We start from the raw sequence: 13855 nt of genomic DNA on the forward strand, positions 1-13855 counted from the left end.
TTCATTTTCTAAACATTTTCAGGATATCCTAGGTATTATTATATTTAATACTAGTACACCGTACAGGACAACGAGGCGTCCTCCAAATTCTTCACATCTTCAGTACTATTTTCCAATCTATCCACGCTTTCTATTCTATGTCATCTTCCCAGTTTTCTGGTGGCTATAGATAGATATACTGACATATATTATAAAGAATTATTTTCAATTATATTTTGACATTAAGATACCAATTTCATGAAAGAATTTATTATTATCGTTAAATAATATAGCATAATTGACGGTGTTTATAAAATTCTGCAAATTTTTTGATAAATTTTCTTTATGGGCAAATAGGTCACCTGTGTCTGACATGAGCGTTTTTTATCGGTCTTGGACGTGTTGGCTTCATGTTTTTCTTTATCGTATAAGCAAGAATTGTTATTGGAGGCCAGGGTGTTAACATTATTCTAATTTTATTATCATAAAATTATTTTACTGCTTGTGTGCTTCGACTTCTAGAGCCATAAAAAATTATTAAATGCAGTTTTTATTATTAAGTTAAATATTTGAATTATAGATTCCTTTGTAGTTAAACTCCTTTACCATCCCTTACAATTTCATATTTTTTCATCACAGCGTAAGCTATATTTGTCAGAAAGAAACACAAAAGTACTTGGTTAAAAATATTTTATGAATAAAATGACACATATTCTACAATCTTGAATTCGGTGGCGGTTGTTGTTCAAATAGATGTTAAATGAAACTCTTTGTTTGAAGCTGGGTATCGAATGCCTTTAATCGTTTAATACATGAGCTTATAAGTAATATACTACTATTGAGGTTGCGATGCTGGATTAACAAAAAACTAACTTGGCTTATGAAAGGGTTCATAAATCTAAGTGACACTTTGATATAACTGTAGTCGACCGTTTCGACATTATCGGAAACAAGAATGTTATATTACAATTTATGAGTGTGGTAAAATCTAAAGGGCTCATTTTGGCTTCAACTGTGTGATGATTGCTAACATTTGGTTCACGCTTTTAATATCATACTAAAATATATATATGTAACTTAGCTAATGTTACATAACTCCTCCCTCCTTACATTAGTTACGCGTTGATTTGATACAATAATAATAAGTTATAGAAAAATTGTAAGTTTAGTTGCAGGATAATACTGATTACCCTATAACTACGATACATATATGATATTACACAAATACATTAGAATAAAACTAACTCAAATTTATACACAATTTAGAAATCACTTGCACTGTACTGAATTATTAAGGCTACGTATAGGACAGGCATTGGAAGTAACAGATGGTATGCTTACTTCAAAGATAATTTTTCGACATTACGGAATTCAGAATGTTATATTACAATTTATGAGTGTGGGAAATACTACAGGGCACATTTTGGCTTCAAGTGTGCGAAGATTGTTAACATTTGGCTTACCCTTATAATTATAATCTTAATATATATAAATTACGTGTCACGTTGTTTGTCCGCTATGGACTTCTAAACTACCGAACCGATATCAATCAAATTTGCACACCGTGTGAAGTTTGATCTAACTTAAAAGATAGGATAGCTTACATCTCAATTTATACCCGCAATATTATTTTATTACAAAATATTTGTTTATTATTTGATAGTCACATTTCTAACAGATGGCGCTGTGTTGAAAGTACCAACGTTTCACATAAGCTACAATTTAATGGCATAACCACCAATAAAGCATGGTGGTCCCCATGACTGGTGTTCTCCTACCGTTTCCCTTGAATAGTTTACTACTATGTAATAGAACAAAAACCTTAGCCACAGCAACGCTTGGCCGGTCTACTAGTAATATATATATGTAAGTTGACTAATGTTAGGTCACATATCTCTCGTCATAATTTGATTATAGCTCATAGAATGCACGATATACTAAGATTAGTACGTCTTAGGACGTCTCTGTGAATAGGTCAAATATTATTAAGCAACCTATATTTGTGAAGCATATTTTAATGGTAATGGGTAATTGCTGTAGTGTGAGTCTGGTGTTATTGTGAGGTACGCCAAACATATATATATATATATATATATAAGTTATATATAAGTTGGCTCTTTCGTAACGTGACTAATTGTTGTCTGAATTTAATGCACGAATGTATGGTGAGAAGTGTTTAGTTTTATGACAAACCCCAAATCTGATTTGAGAGCGACCACCGATGCGAAAACCGCTGTGTGTGTGAGTGACAAAGTGAGTTACAGAATCTTAGGGCAGGCCTGAAAGAAACTGAGAAGATGCTTGAATAAAATAGAGGTAAAGGTAGGCTTTGGTTGATTTCCATATTTTTTATTAGACTTTGGCATCTGTTACTTAATAGCTGGTAAAGGAGGTTTGTATTTGATTGTTGGATTTGGGTTATGTTTCAGTATGTTGATCTAATTTGCTTCTTTTCCCACACATTTCTCGAAATGTAAAAGGTATAGCGAGGGATGGGCTTTTTATAGAAATCGCGTATTTTCCAACTTAGGGAACAATATAAGTTCCATCAATTGGATCCGTAGTTTTCTTGAGATTGATTTAAAATCTACACATATATTTCTTTATGGTTGAGAAAGATGATTACAATTTTTAATCACTTTTTTGTTTTGTAAAATATACTTAATGTTGTGTATCGTACACAAAGGACATATATCTGTCTTTTTCAAATGAAAAACGTTACGTTATTTAACTAATTGAGGTTATACTCGTAGTATTTTGTGTTTAATAACTAGGTTATGCTTCGCGTAGTGCTACGCCGTAGCACAAATACCAGGCTGTAGATTAGATATACAGAGAATGCCCTAAGCAAATAGGCCAGTGATATTCAGTCATTCAAATTCCATAAATACGTATATTCTTTATTGCATTTACTCAAATAATACTTAATAATTTCTATTATACGACGACAGCTACAACGATATGAACAAGAACCGTTATAGACATGGGCAGAAATTGCTTGTGCCAAAAATGTATCTTCAATTATTTAGAAAAACTTTTTTTTTAAAACAAAACATAAAATCGACTAAAACTATTTCCATAAATTTAAAAAGGATTGGGAAAACATATTATTTAAAATAAATATTACGCCTTTTATTTTATATACATTTACATAAACACATTTATATTTCTATCTTTTTAAATATATGTGTGCCCTTTTTTGGCAAAGGCCTCCTCCAAACCCCGGCTGCACTGAACTATTATCTGCAGTTATTAATCTGGTCTATCCAACTTTTAAATTGTCTTCCTCTTTTGCCTTTATTGTACATTGGGCACCAGTTTAATACTTTCTTGCTCCTCTTGCCTTTCAAATGAAAACCTGACAAATATATATGATGTTTTTGTGTATAAAATAATATAGAATAGTGTTGGTTTGGACAAATATTCTTATGTTATATCGTTTTGTTCTATTCTTAACACTATTCTAAACGAATTTATTACCACACTTTTACAATTACGTAAAAATTCAAAGACCTTTTTGCGGCCTTTGCAGTTCACATGGTAACTAGTTGGCTATTTATTTATTCAAGAATGAATCATAACATATAAAAAATATATAAAAGTGACTGTAAATTAAAAAACTAAGAGTAGAATCACGAGATTCTAAGAAAAATAAACAGAAAACTTAAGTACATAATTCTAGTGTAAGACAGTGGAGTGTTATTAAATTTGTTTTAAAAATCGACAGAATAGACGCGGAAATTTGCCCCATTGAGAATTAAAATAGCAGTAAGATACAAAAAGAAATCAAATTGGAATGATTTCTCACGTATTTAGGCGTATCTAATTGGGAAATTCGGTTGAATTGAGTTAGCCGAGAGCTCTCGGGACAATGCCAACATTTGAAAGCTTTATTAAAGCTTTAAGTATTCTTGAATAATTTGTAACGAAGTAGCTTTCAGCGCTTGTTGATTCACTTCAGTTTGAGTTCTGACATCGTAAAATTAGGCCCAGGGGTGACATTTTAAGTGTTTTTCTTAATAAAGTATTTAAAACGTTTAAAAGGAAATACAGTTTCTGTAGAACTCTGAAGTTCATTACATGATATAGCAGACTATAATTATAACGTCGTAGAGAGTCGCACGTTGAAGCCACATTGATCACAAATACTTCAATAGCAGTTAACTAAACCTGCTCCATAGGACAATCATAGAGCCTGGATAAAATCAAATTGGTTGCCGATTTTTTGTTATTTTTATTTTATAATACTACAAAATGTAATTATTTTATTTTTATCTCACACACTGTTTTATTTTGTTTTTTATTTTTCTTTAATGTATAATATTCTACGGTTTCGATATTTGTAAATATGTGAGGAACATGTATACTAACTTTTAGTTCTAAGAGTATACTGTCTTCACATATAATTATTTAACTATTAAATACAAAATATTGTTAACCTATTTTAAAAGAGTAACTGTGGAGTTTCTTGCCCATTCTTCTCCACACGAAACTACCTTTTGGAAGGGGCAACTAGAATCATCTTTTATTTTATTTGACGTTAAAAAGTGCCATTTTAGGTGGTCTAATTGAAATAAATGATTTGACTTCACTTGACTTAAACAAATATTTTAATCATTTATCTTATCAACATCGCATTATCGCACTCCTCTACTGCTTCATTTAAGAATAATTTAAAACAACTATTAATGTCCTAATCCTTGTATCTTTCTTCTTTATTATAGCTACTAGTATGTTTGTCGTTCTCCGAATTTATAAATTTTGTGCTGTCAAGTTTTGTTTTGATTTGCTCTGTATCATATTTTATCAGTGAAACATTTTGTGGATGCATCCAATGTGTTTATTTTATGTTTTATTTATTTTATAGAGATGTATTTGTTTTGTTTCCCAAATAAATAAATAAAATAACATCACACACACACACACATACACACATTGTATAATAAATAAATCTAAACATTTTAATTTTGTTCATTATCAAGTAGCTTATTGACCAAATTGTGTTTCATCGTCACATAAATTTCTGTATTTAAAAAAATGGAATAGTCAATTAAGTTCAGGGGCAGTTGATGTATGGATATGTTGAGATATATGTTAAATTAGTATTAAAAATCAAAACCTATAGAACTACGAGCCGTTATTAAGAAATTGAAACCAGTAACAATCCAGTAGAATTTAAACTGTCACCACATCCGCATCCGTTTAAGAGATTTTGGCAGTACAACTAAAACAATTTTGTATAACGTTCTAGTTCGCAGTCATATTGAATACGGTAGCATTATATGGAATCCCTTATATGCGATCCATTCGTCCATTGAAGATATTCAAATATCATTCACTCGGGACTTTGCAGGATTTCCTTATAGCTACCGAGGATATCATCAGCGACTTAGGAAATTCAAAATGATGTCACTGTACAATCTCAAATCTTTGTTACGTTATTATAAATAAAATCAGTGGCGCAACAACCTTTTTAGGTCTGGGCCTCAGATTTCTGTCACACAAGTAGGTGATAAGCCTCCTGAGCCTGACACACGCCGTCGATTGTGTCTAAGGCAAGCCGGTTTCCGCACGATGATTTATGCGTTTGAGCGATTGTTAAATATGCACATAGAAATAAAGTCTATTGGTACATAGCCAGGGGTCGAACCTACGACCTCAGGGATGAGAGTCGTACACTCAAGCCACTAGCCTAGGATGTGTTGTACTTTAATTAATCAATTATTTCTTTTCAGGTAAATAGAGATACATTCGCACCTCTAGTCGTATCAACACTCTTTATCCTACTGACATCGATACTAGCGCATTGCGCTCGACGTCTGGTGCAGAATATCGTGAAAGATCCCTTCGTCAGATTACTCTTTGAGGAGGCAATAGCAGCAGCTGAATTATGTGGCTGTTGCTTTGAGTTGATAGTCGGTAAGTACTTTACGAACCCTGAAGTTAGCATAGTCAACATTTTAAAATAAAAAATGTCCATTGCTTTAATTAAGTAGAAATATTTTTTTGTGATATTTAAATAAACTTTATTTAATGCATTGCAATAAAACTTTCAATGTCTTTCAATATCTTTTTTCTATTATTAGTGTCGTGTTTTCTACAAAAGTAGAATAAGGCGAAAGATAAAAAATTTAAAAATATTTTTATCTTGTTACGCCAAAGTATAACTTCTAACACATGTTTTTGAAGTGAAACTTCTTTATCGGGGTTGGAAAAAAAATTTAGTGTAACATTTTTTCGTTACGCGTCACATTTTTTCGTTACGCGCAATCTTTTGAATTGAAACTTCTTTATCGACGTATGGGAGAAATTTTGTAGCAGGTTACGCGCCATGTTGCTTTTTGAAGTCAAACTTCTTTATCGGCGTTGGAAAAAAATTTACACACATTTGTCACATTTTTCGGTTACGCGCCATCTTTTTCTTGTCCCTACCACGGTTGATCCGAAGAGATTCGAAGCTATTAGTAACAAAAATATATAATAACGATAACAATGATAGTAATACTAATAATTCTATTACAATTAATGAAATTGTGTAATAATCTTATTACTACATAGTAGTACAGTAATAAGTTAAAATGAAATAATTGTATTTGTATTCATGTCTATGATAATAAAAGCCTTTTGTTAAACTTTATCTAATTTAACTTTATTTAACCAATTTCTGTAAAGTTGCATATAGTATATCATTTTTCGAAAAATAAGGTTTTACTTCTTACGTGTGTACACGCACACATTTTTTATTTTATAACATGTCTAAAAACTTTAATATTTTTTTATAAAAAGCATTTTATTTGATTAGATAAGCTAAAAGAGTCAAGTCTGGCTAAAAGATAGATAGAATTCTGTTTAAAAGCCTTCAAATAATGTATTATATGTGACATATGAGTGGGTGATTAGCGCTCTGTTCTTGGCACACCTCGATTTTTGGGTTGTAGACATGTCGTCACAATATTTTCTGTCAACGTAGAAGTATTGCTGTTATTATTTAAGTACACTGAACTAGTCCCATTTGACTAGTTATTCGACTGTTATTACAAATTGTCGGCTCATTGGTCTAGTGGTTAGCACCCCTGACTGCGAATTCATGGGTCCCGGTTTCGGTCCTCGGCTGAGACAAACATCGATGTAATGAGCATTTGGTGTTGTGCTTAGGTCTTGGGTGTTTAAATATGTACTTATATGCCTATCTATCTATAATATGTATGTATATACGTTGCCTAGTACCCATAATACAAGCTTTACCAGCTTAGCATGGGACTAGGTCAATTGGTGTCAATTGTCAAAATAAAAAAAAATCTCTGAAACTACACGTGTTTAATCTAGATGCGATTTAGCCGCTTTCCTCTACATTATGCACAATAACGCGCCCCAATAATCCCCACATAGCGTGCACTTTGCGAATTTTACATTATGTGGGATTAATTAGAACGTGCTTCATTATAACGCTAATACTTCATTGTTATAACATAACATATGAATAGTTTGTAAATTCTTGTGCTTTGTGGAGTAACGAATTACTATATGATTTACCAACATTATCAAAAAGGAACAAGAATATCTGAAATATAAAAGTCTTACACAATCAGTAATATTTTTATTCTTAAGTCAAGAGGTATTAAATGTCAGATTCTAAAGATTTGACGGTCTTTACACACAATTCAAGCAATAAGCTTGAATTCAATAAATCCAATCATTTATAATATCGTAATGTTTTTCAGTTGCTGACAACTTTGGTGTAGCCACATACGCGGTTTACCTTTTCGCACTCACTATCTGGTGGTCTCTGAACTGGGGAGACGCAACAGCCTGCCCCTATACACACATTGAAGATGTTATTGAAGGTATGTACTTTATAAACAGTTAACATACATACAACATATATACAGTTGTAAAGTAGGGGTAAGTCCCCTAGTATCGGACACCTAAGGTTTTCAAAAAATAAAATAAAAATCACTTCTAGAAAAAATATTTTATTTATGAAATAATTAACTCACTTATTATTTTTTATATTGAAATCAAAATATATCAATATAATTGCAACTTCTACATATACTATTTTATAAAATTTAACTTTCGTGATAATAAATTCAATTCTTGCAATGGAACCTAATACCGGACGTTTTCTACGACGGACGGGTTCTAATTACTCAACAAAAATCCCACGGAATCTAGTTTTTAATCCGCCCAAAAATATTTATTTATCTATTTCTTAACAATTATTCTTATTATTATTTACTATATTCTTTTACACACATATCTTCCTCGACTTCCTTACTTATTACACTGTTCATTTTTACTATCATTATTTTTTTGCGTCTAAAGCGCAAACTAACTGTTGTGGTCCCTGGCAGAATGACCAGCGCTGTGGACCACGTCTGCTCCACAGCATAATGCTGAGCCAGGGCCAGTTACAACCACAACACACACATTACACATTTGCAATGTACCTTATTCCTTAAAAAAGCCTTTGTTTTGTTGTAATAAATTATTATTTTGTGTATTTCTGTGTGTGTGTTTCGTTACTATTAAATGTAACGTCTATGTCTATATCTATTTTATAATTATTAATTAGTGTACAGATCAATTATGAAATATATTTAATAACAGAGTCCACCAAATCGAGTATAATAATGGTGTATATTTGAATTAATTTGAAAGGTTTTAATTTATTAAAACTACTTTATAAATTATTTTGGAGGTTTTGACTTTTGCTAAATTATGTGTCTTGTGTCGTAATGCTTGATGTTCTCTTTAAATTTTATGAGAAATGTTATTAAAATAATCCTGGATCACAATATTGTGTTAATTTAGATTCTTCTTTTGTTTTATATTGTTTTAATTCTGCATTAAAATCGTGGAATATTTAATGTTACCTATATTAGATTATATATTATAATCTGTAGTAATATGATATACCATTTGTTTGCTTGAACTCACTCTGGATTAAGGGTTCGAAAAGTCCTTTTTATTTTACATAGTCCATTTACTGAGGAAGGAGGCTATATAATATCATGGTAATGATAAGAGCGGAGCGTGAATGAATGGAAAAAAATAATTCTTTTGAGAGCTTTCGCTGCGTAAAAGTTATGCACAAACCGTGTATTATGAAAATGATCCTTAAATTTTCTACTAAAAAATCCTGGAAAGCTTATATTAAAGGTTGTCTAACTAAAATAGTAGTTAAATTTATATTAAAGCAAAACAGGAATTAGGTAACTTAATAGTATAGTAACTATATCTCAAGACATACATAAAAACCTAATTACGGTAATATTCAGAGATTTAGACGGTTGTCAGATCACGCGAAGTCTCATTTCTCAATCTCACCCTTATTCTAGTATTCATGTATAAATCAATCTCTGTCAAATTGTATCACAGCGCATACAATTGAACAGAGACAAACAATTTTAAAACAGTTCAGTAACGTTGGTTGAGGTTTTATATGATCTTTTAAACACTCGCCTATACTCGATATTTTCGAAGTAGTTGTCGCCCGGGCCCGGCGGGAGACGCCAACCCTTTAACCCAATAATGTCCCTTTTTAAGAAAAGGGAGATTTTGACCCCCCTGCTGCTTGGCCACTCGGTCACAAATCTGCCTGATTGCGTGTCTGACAGGCTAGGATGTAGGGGACCCTGTTTAAAAAAAAAAAAACATAAAACTTAAAATACAATATATTTCAGGTCGAGGGGATGTTCGCAAAGCCATACTCAAGATTTGGGCGGAGTTGGGCGGCGGCATGCTTGTGTTCAAGTACGTGCAAATGTATTGGGCGCTAGAGATCTCTGACACGCACAAGGACAAGGCTGTGGAGGACTGTTCGGCTGATCTACAGGTAGATAATATTCTTTTCTTTTTTTAATTTTTCTCAACCTGTTCTATGCTTAAACGGAAAGAATTCCTATTGTGCCACAGTAGTTTAATTATGTATAGTACCATTGATATGGTAAATGGAAGAGACTAGCCCACGATACTGGGAATCCTAGTGGGGGTTAGTGCACTTCCTTTTTAACCAAACATCGTTTCTTATTATATATAATAAACTTTATTTCTTTCTGTTGTAATTTTGTAAAAAGGTAGACTCTTGGATGTCGATGTCAAGAATATATGACATATATAAACATTGTGTAACGTGATGCAGAAAAATTCGCTAAGTAAAGTCGATTCAAAATTAAAAGTTTGGTAAATTACGTCGTTTAAGGTTATATAAACTTTGGAAATGCCTTTAAAAAAGCGGACCTCATTTCGTATGTTGGTTGAATTGAATCATGTAAAATTAATTCTAAAGAATATTCTATACGATTGCTACACAGATTTCAAAAAGTTGTTAAAAACTTCAGTTTATATTCGATAATATATAAATTATTTTGCAAAAAGAAGAGAAGGATTGAAGCTGTGATTCGCGCTGGTTTTTAAATTTATTTAATTTAAAGAAAGTTAAAAAATCCTCTTGTCTTTACTGCCGACCACTTCGTATTGTTTGGCTGTGTACATAGGTTTAAAGAATTCAGCCCTGCGATTCTGTATCTCACTTTTCGAACTCACACAGCGGTTTTCGCATCGGCGGTCGCTCTCAAATCAGTCGTGAAGCAGTCATTTTGAGAGCGACCGCCGATGCGAAAACCGCTGTGTGAGTTCGAAAAGTGAGTTACAAAATCGCAGGGCAGTACACGATTCAGATAAGTATTCAGACTACGTCAGACAATTAAATTAAACTTAAATGAAATCGACTTAAATTTCTTTAGGTAAAAAATATTATCTACAATATTATTATTCGGATTTAGAACGAACCTTGAACCCTGCGCTGTTTGTTTCATTTCTGCCATTGACACTTTTCATTGTCTGCGAAAGTTGCCAGATGAATAAAATATTAATTTCTTGACGTCTCTTTAAAACGAAAACACGTGTTACAGAAAATATTAATGTTATCAAAATACATTTTGTTATTATTTGTAGCCCCATAAATGAGGCATGGGGTAGTGCGAACTTGGCGATAATATTTGTTTAGGGTCGCACTAACACAGAATTCGTTTCAACACTATTTATCTTGATGATTATAAATCAATGATGATTATTATTAAGCCTTTATTTCTGACACCGAGTATAATATAACACTTATTTAAGTTACCATACCATTGCCATTCTGTAATTATTTTTGTCCATTCCAAAGTGCTATATCATCGTCATGTGCCCGGTCCAGGGCCATTTCAATTGCCTTATTTTCCTTATCCTCTTCATTGGTCGTTGATCTTCAAATCAAAATCTATTACACAGACACAAATGCCACAAGCTTCGTTGGGCTTGAAAATTCAAACTATATAAAATATTACCCAACATTGTCGTAAACATTATCAGAAATGTTGGGCTGCGCGTGCGGTCCCTAAGGTCGTATATTCGAACCACGGCTTTTATTTCTATGTGCGTATTTAATATTCCTACGGTGAAGGAAAACGTCGCGTACTTACTTGCCTGGCAGAGAAAACAATATCGCGAAGCAGATATCTGAGGCCAAGATGGTTGTAGCGCCACTGTTTTTTTTTTGGGTAATTAGATTCTACTTTTTATTTTTTATAACTCTTGTTAAAATTAAATTCGATGAAAAAACCTCTTTTCTATTTGAATATCAACACACAAGCACCTTAATCCAAGTTAAGAGTGTACAAGACTCTTAATCTTATAAAAAAGTGCAAAAGTAATTCCTTTCCAAACAAGACTGCGTTTTTCTAGACGACAGTACTAGAGTCCGTTAGGAGACAAAGAAGTACAAGAAATATTTATTTGGCACGGCATAGTGATGAAGCGAAGTACATATTTGGTTTGGACTTAAGATTTCGTGCGATTTAAAAAAAAATATTGACCACTTTTGTGACTTACGGAAGTAATAACTCTCGCTAAGTTTCGATATGTCGGTGATTATTATATTATATATATTATTTTCCCCAAGCAGCAGTTGTTACCAGTGATAAAAGTCAAAGTCAAAATCATTATGAACAAAAATGAAATATACATTAAGTGCTTCTAATTTTACATTTACTGCCAGTTCTCAAATCAAGGGCGTAGAACGGAAGAGAAGAACTGGAAATAAACTCACCGCCACTCTTTTTAATCGCCAAGTTTTTTGTTTTACACAACGTTTATATGTACCTTTACACATGATGTTTCACATGACTTAACACGTTCACTGCGGCAAGTAAAATAATAATGTTTCATCAGGTGCGGCGGCGGGCCAAAATGCGCCCCCAATGATATTTCCGCCGGTGCGTGGCAGGTCTTTCTAGACCCAACAGCACTAGGATAGATTAAATTGCTATAACTTTGTGGAAACATAATGTATACTTTTTTTTTTATATTGTTAGAATGACCTTGAACCCAACTTCCTTAGGTTTGATTCGCCCCGGGATCTGGCAAACAGGAAATGAGAAATAAAGCAGGAAAAGCGGCAGGCCGATATCGACCTGAACCGCACTAGAATATATTTTTAGTAGTGATGGGACAGAGAAATATCGAAAATAAAACAGAATTATCGTAAACTCAACTCAAACTCAAACTCAAAATATCTTTATTCAAGTGGGTAACCAAGTACACTTTTGAATCGTCAAGTTAAATTAATCGTAAATTTACATTTACTACTAAAGGAACTGAAAAATTTATTTATTTACTTATGTATGCCTGTCTTGGAAACAGAAATACTTTTTATTTTTCTTAGTGGAAAATATTTCTTCACTGCTGTCACTATCAATGTCAATAACTGCAAGGCGAATTACTCTATTTTCCTAAATTTGTATTTTTCTTGTATTGCTTGCCATGGTTGATAATATCGAACGCTATGTTAGATCAGTTAGATAGCACAACACTAACTGGTCGGGCGCGCGCTCTGTGCGGTATCGGGTCGCCAGCTGCCTGTTGGGTGGGCGGGCTGAAATAGGCCCACTGCCGCACTCAGCGGATGCAAAGCAGCGTCAGTGCGTGGTAGGTCGATAAAAGCCTGCCGTTATGTTTTGATGGGGAAAACCTACAATTTTGACCGCAAGATGAAATATATATTTGTCAATGTCGAATTTTTACAAACACCTGAGATAATCGTTACGCACCAGCGAGAGGGACATAGATTTCTTCGTCCGCACCAGCGGAAATACCGCGGCAGGCTGATATCGGCCTGTTACGCAGTGAACGTGTTAAGTAGTAAATAATAATAAAATAAATTAAAAACAAAGATTTGTCCTCTATCAGCAGGACGCATGGTGAAATAAGAGCACGCCCTTACATTCACGTGGTGTTCCCACGCAAATACATAGTACTGAAGACCCCATAGATCGCGATTTTTCACAGCGTATTCAAATTGCAATACGGCATGAAATCTGTCATCCGAAAGCTACATCGATTGGATTGGTTTTCCAATCCGTCCGAGTTTTATACTTCAATTAAAAATATATTAAATTAATAGTGATAATATTGTGTTCAACTTATTGGTTGTTTATTTAAACAGAAATTAATTTGATTAAAAATTGCTCTGCTGTAAATATTGTAATGAAAGGGTATAATCGCTCCGATAATTTTAGACGAATGTTTAATATTATGTGGGCGAATGTTGTGGTTATGCATATTTTCATTAACTATAATGAAAATACATATATTATTTTTTACACAATACAGTTTGATAAGCATGAAATGTGCAGTGGTAGTTAAAATTACGCATTATTTTTTGTTTCTTAATATTTAAACATATATTTTATTTATATGTATATGTATATATATATATATATATATACAGGGTGGCCAAAAAGTCGTGGATCAAACGCAAATAGGGGATAGATGAGGTCATCAGCGGCAAAAAATTGTTCTACGGGAGGTCTCTAAGGTCAACCCTTGCAGA

At 32.9% G+C, this 13855-nt stretch overlaps 1 protein-coding gene across 3 annotated transcripts in view; it reads left to right on the forward strand.

The window, feature by feature from the left end:
* Positions 1 to 13855, forward strand: part of LOC125060636 (aquaporin-11) — a 40729-nt gene that overhangs the window by 20954 nt on the left and 5920 nt on the right. For all 3 annotated transcript variants that reach the window (XM_047665610.1, XM_047665611.1, XM_047665612.1), the window contains 3 exons: positions 5715 to 5898; positions 7701 to 7823; positions 9666 to 9817. In XM_047665610.1, coding sequence (XP_047521566.1) covers positions 5715 to 5898; positions 7701 to 7823; positions 9666 to 9817 — 459 coding nt within the window. The remainder of the gene's footprint in view (positions 1 to 5714; positions 5899 to 7700; positions 7824 to 9665; positions 9818 to 13855) is intronic.

Source organism: Pieris napi, chromosome 22, assembly GCF_905475465.1.
Source record: "Pieris napi chromosome 22, ilPieNapi1.2, whole genome shotgun sequence".
Lineage (NCBI taxonomy): Eukaryota > Metazoa > Arthropoda > Insecta > Lepidoptera > Pieridae > Pieris > Pieris napi.